We start from the raw sequence: 3996 nt of genomic DNA on the forward strand, positions 1-3996 counted from the left end.
TTTTTTTTTTTTTTTTTTTGGGGGGGGGGGGGGGGGGGGATGAAGACACCCTCAAGGACAAACCTCAGAGTTTGTACCCTTGAACAACCCAAATCTATGCCAGAAGGTGCTACAAATCTGGGAGAATTCTCACATCAGTTTTCACCTGAAAACAGAAAGGCTGCCCTAAGTGTACAGTCAAGATCATATATTAAATTCAAGACAATGACAAACAAATGCACTTTTCCAGGTGACATATGGCACAATCCCCAACTTCACAGTAGTCTAGAAGTGCATGTGCTACTGTCCCTTCTTCATGCATATGCAATCCCCAAATTACATATTAAAATATGCAGTTACTCATATTTAATTTTATACAATACCTGATCACAGAGGGACTGTAAAATGGAAGTTACATATTCAGTGCACTGCTGATGAATAACATTGTCCCCAGCAGATCGCATTAAAGCCAAGAGATCCTGGAAAACTTCCACATACTTTTCATCACCTTTAGCTGTTCCACTAATTAGATGCAAAATGGCTAATTTACAAGCTTTGTGTGAAGCCAGGGCATCAAGTAAAGCAAGTAATCGGGCAGTCTGGCCAGTGTACTGTTTCTCTTTATCTTCTGTGCTGCTGAAACAACATTAATGTACTTTAAAAATCAGTGCTCTTACATATTAGAGTTAGGAAGACTTTATTTAGAGCAGTGGTTTCTCAGCCTTTTCAAGACACACCTCAGAAAATGTCAGCTCTTAGCTTTCTCTCTTTTTTTTGCATACAGAAAAATAACAGAGCAATTCTTCTGTTACAAACAACTCGAAAGACCACAACAGGTCAGAATGTTTTCAGCACTATAGATTCCTACTTGAAATTTCTGGGTTTATATCTTATGAATCATGCTTGCACACCTAACATTACTAACACTGCACGACACCCTTGAAAGGATTAAAAGAGACCCTGGTTAAAAATCAATACTATACAGTATAATCCTTTTCAATATAGTAGGGTTATATATCAAAGAATTGTGAATGTTAAACAAAACCTGTAGTTTATGTACTTAGATGTTTCTGTCTTCATTCATATTCCTGGAAAGTAGGGATGGTTGTCGCATGTAAATTGATTCAATATCTATTTAATAATAGATAATACAACTAAGTATATAAGGACAGATGTACCCTGCTCATAACTGTTTTAACTTTTTTCCCCAACAGTTCTTAAAAATACACACAAAACGTATAATGATCTAAATTAAAAAACAACACGACTTGCTTGTTTGGCAACGCAGGGCACTGTAGTAGACCCAAGTTGAGGATTCATCCAAGTCTGTTCTTGATAAATTAAAACTTTAAAAATCCGTGTTCTTCACTTGACAAAATTGGTGCAGAAAATGGAGGTTAAAACTTCTTTGGGTATTTAAAAAAAATAACTTTGTGCAAAGAACATAAAAATACCTTTGCTGATCTTCCACAATCAGATCCAAGACTGTCCTCATGATAAGAAGGGCAGTTGGTGCAGCCAAGTCACACAACTGAACACAGATACGCCTCAGCATATGCTGAATTGGCTGGCAAGATGAGCCAGAGAAAGAACGAACTATTTCTTGTAGCAGTTTGGCTTGAACATGAAGATGCATACTCCACAGTTTTCTGGTGTTGAGTGCCACTGATATGTCATGGGGTTCAATTACCTGTGAAGGAACAGAGTACTTTAAAAGAGTTATAACAGCTCATTTCAGCTAGAGAGAAAAACAAGCAGTAAGGACCAAATTCTGCCCCTCTCAGATGCTTCTGATTTAGTGATATCAACAAGAGCTGCAAACATCGCAGGCATTTAGACCCTTATTAGAAGCTAAACTAATAACCATCTCAACAGACTAGGTATGTTTGGGGAACAGGTTGTAATCCCACATCAGAGCAAATGAAATCTTAAAATTAGCCCACATATTTATATTCATTTGTTTCAGATCAAAAAATGTAAAATACCACCATAGGGAGCCTTCACATACACTAAGAAATTGAAACATCTCTATGCAACTCGTTTCTACATTTAGTATTGCACACAAAAGCTGCAAGGTTTATTATTAAGTAACACAGTGAAACACCAGAGTGCGAGTAGTAAATAAGTGACCGACAACGTAAAATTGATCAGAATCAACCATTTTTTTCCCGAATACTCTATTATCAAACACAAAATATGCACGAGCTGATTTCTGATGAGCCATTAAATATACCTCAAAACAAGCTACTTAATTAAAATCTTTTTAATAGCTTTCAGGCCACCCTTTTATTCACTTAAAGAACATGATCCATAAGGTGGTACTTGCGACTAATTAAGCTTCTGTTTATATTGAAATTATACCTGAGTTGTTTGCATCGGCAGTGGAAGAGGCAGCAATTCTGAAAGAAGTATAAGTCCAGAGAAAAATCCTTCAGGAATTCTCAAAATTGAAGAGAGAACCTCTTTTAGCATTAAAGACCAAGTATTATTGGCCAAAGTTTCTTCTGAAATTGTAAGTTTTTCATTAACTCCCTGGGTAAAGGTCAGCAAAATATCAATAATATCGTTCTGAATTTTTTGTTCATCATTATCTAAGCGGCCTGAGAGAGGGATGGAACACAGCAGCATATGTAAAGAAACAAGAGCTGAAGGAACACGCATGTCTTTAAACTCAAAAGAGCCCCCTCTCAGGAGTTCAGTTAACATTGTTTTAAGGAGAGTAAGTGTACATCGGGCCATGGAAATGGTAGTAACTCTGTGAACTGTGGTTCCCATATTGACATGGAGTCTCCAAGGTTGGATAAGAATACTATTCAATTTCTGCAAAACACGAATGAAGGTGTCCATTCCTTCAGCAGAAAAAAGCTGAATAACTGCAAGGTTCCATTTTAGATCCTTCTGTTGACCTGTAAATGGGGGGGAAAAAAAACAAACACTTTTCTGTACACCTTATCTTTTTTCAGCAATCACAGTTACATTTTAGGTGCGACTAAATTGGAGGCACTTGGAGAACTAATATTTCTATATCAATAAATGAAGACATATCTGTATTATACCTTCAACAGGAGGTGGTGGGCATGCAACATGACAAAGAACCCGGAGGGCAGTAGGAAGACCAACTCCTTCTGGGGTCATCAGACTATCGATATTCTTAAAAAAAAAAAAAAGTAAGGACATTTGTTATAAGCAATTATTTTTGACCAAAGACACACCTGATACATTACAATAACCTGTTTTACTAGGCTGGAATCTGAAAAGCAATCATCATAATGTTATAAAAAAAGTGAACTGATTACTTATTAGATAGACTGAAGAACATTAATATTTCCAACCTTATTCATACTGTGCAGACTTGGCAGCACCAAAAGTTATCATGTTACTGCTCAACTGTATAAAAAGAGTACTACCATGCTGACAAAATGCACAAACATACAATTTTTTACAAAAAGCTTTAGGCTGTCATACTACATTCTGTACTTTACATTCCATCACAGATTACTGATAGAATATTAACATTTTTTAACATTGCTTGCTTTCATAAAAATCAGCCTACTTCTCCTCCCTAATTCAGTGTCATCCCTTTGTCATAGAAGCCACTGAGACTTTGTTGGACTGAATCTTCAAGAATGGGAAGGACAGACTAACTGTACAGGCAAAAGCTTCTAACAAGTTACTTCATTTGGAAAAAAGTTAGCAGTGAAAGAAATACTTGTATGAAACATTTGTTTTATTAACATACAATTTTGTTACAGATTGTGCTGTGCACCAACTTCTGTCCTCAGTTACGCCATCTTGATTGGCTGAATATATACAACAAAAATCCGACCCCAAATATAGGCCTTAAAAGAAATCTAGTTTCCATACAAACAAGTGTATTTCTTAGAAGTGGCATATGAGGGCAATGGTGGGGACAAGCAGCTGCTGTGGCTCAGGCTCCAGCCCTTACCAGGGGTCAGGGGCATACCTGCTGCTACTGCCTGCCCCCCCTGCCATCTCCCCACCTCCCCCCATGTAGCT

The 3996-nt window shown here is 37.2% G+C and overlaps 1 protein-coding gene across 3 annotated transcripts in view; it reads right to left on the reverse strand.

The window, feature by feature from the left end:
- Positions 1 to 3996, reverse strand: part of KIAA1429 (KIAA1429 ortholog) — a 65301-nt gene that overhangs the window by 15634 nt on the left and 45671 nt on the right. For 2 of the 3 annotated variants that reach the window (XM_019527941.1, XM_019527939.1), the window contains exons 12-15: positions 3036 to 3129; positions 2341 to 2885; positions 1434 to 1669; positions 363 to 615 (exon numbers count right to left, since the gene is read on the reverse strand). In XM_019527941.1, coding sequence (XP_019383486.1) covers positions 363 to 615; positions 1434 to 1669; positions 2341 to 2885; positions 3036 to 3129 — 1128 coding nt within the window. The remainder of the gene's footprint in view (positions 1 to 362; positions 616 to 1433; positions 1670 to 2340; positions 2886 to 3035; positions 3130 to 3996) is intronic. The other variant, XM_019527940.1, reaches the window with a different exon arrangement.

The sequence above is a fragment of the Gavialis gangeticus genome, unplaced genomic scaffold (genome assembly GCF_001723915.1).
Source record: "Gavialis gangeticus isolate Ggan-Ray unplaced genomic scaffold, GavGan_comp1, whole genome shotgun sequence".
NCBI lineage: Eukaryota > Metazoa > Chordata > Crocodylia > Gavialidae > Gavialis > Gavialis gangeticus.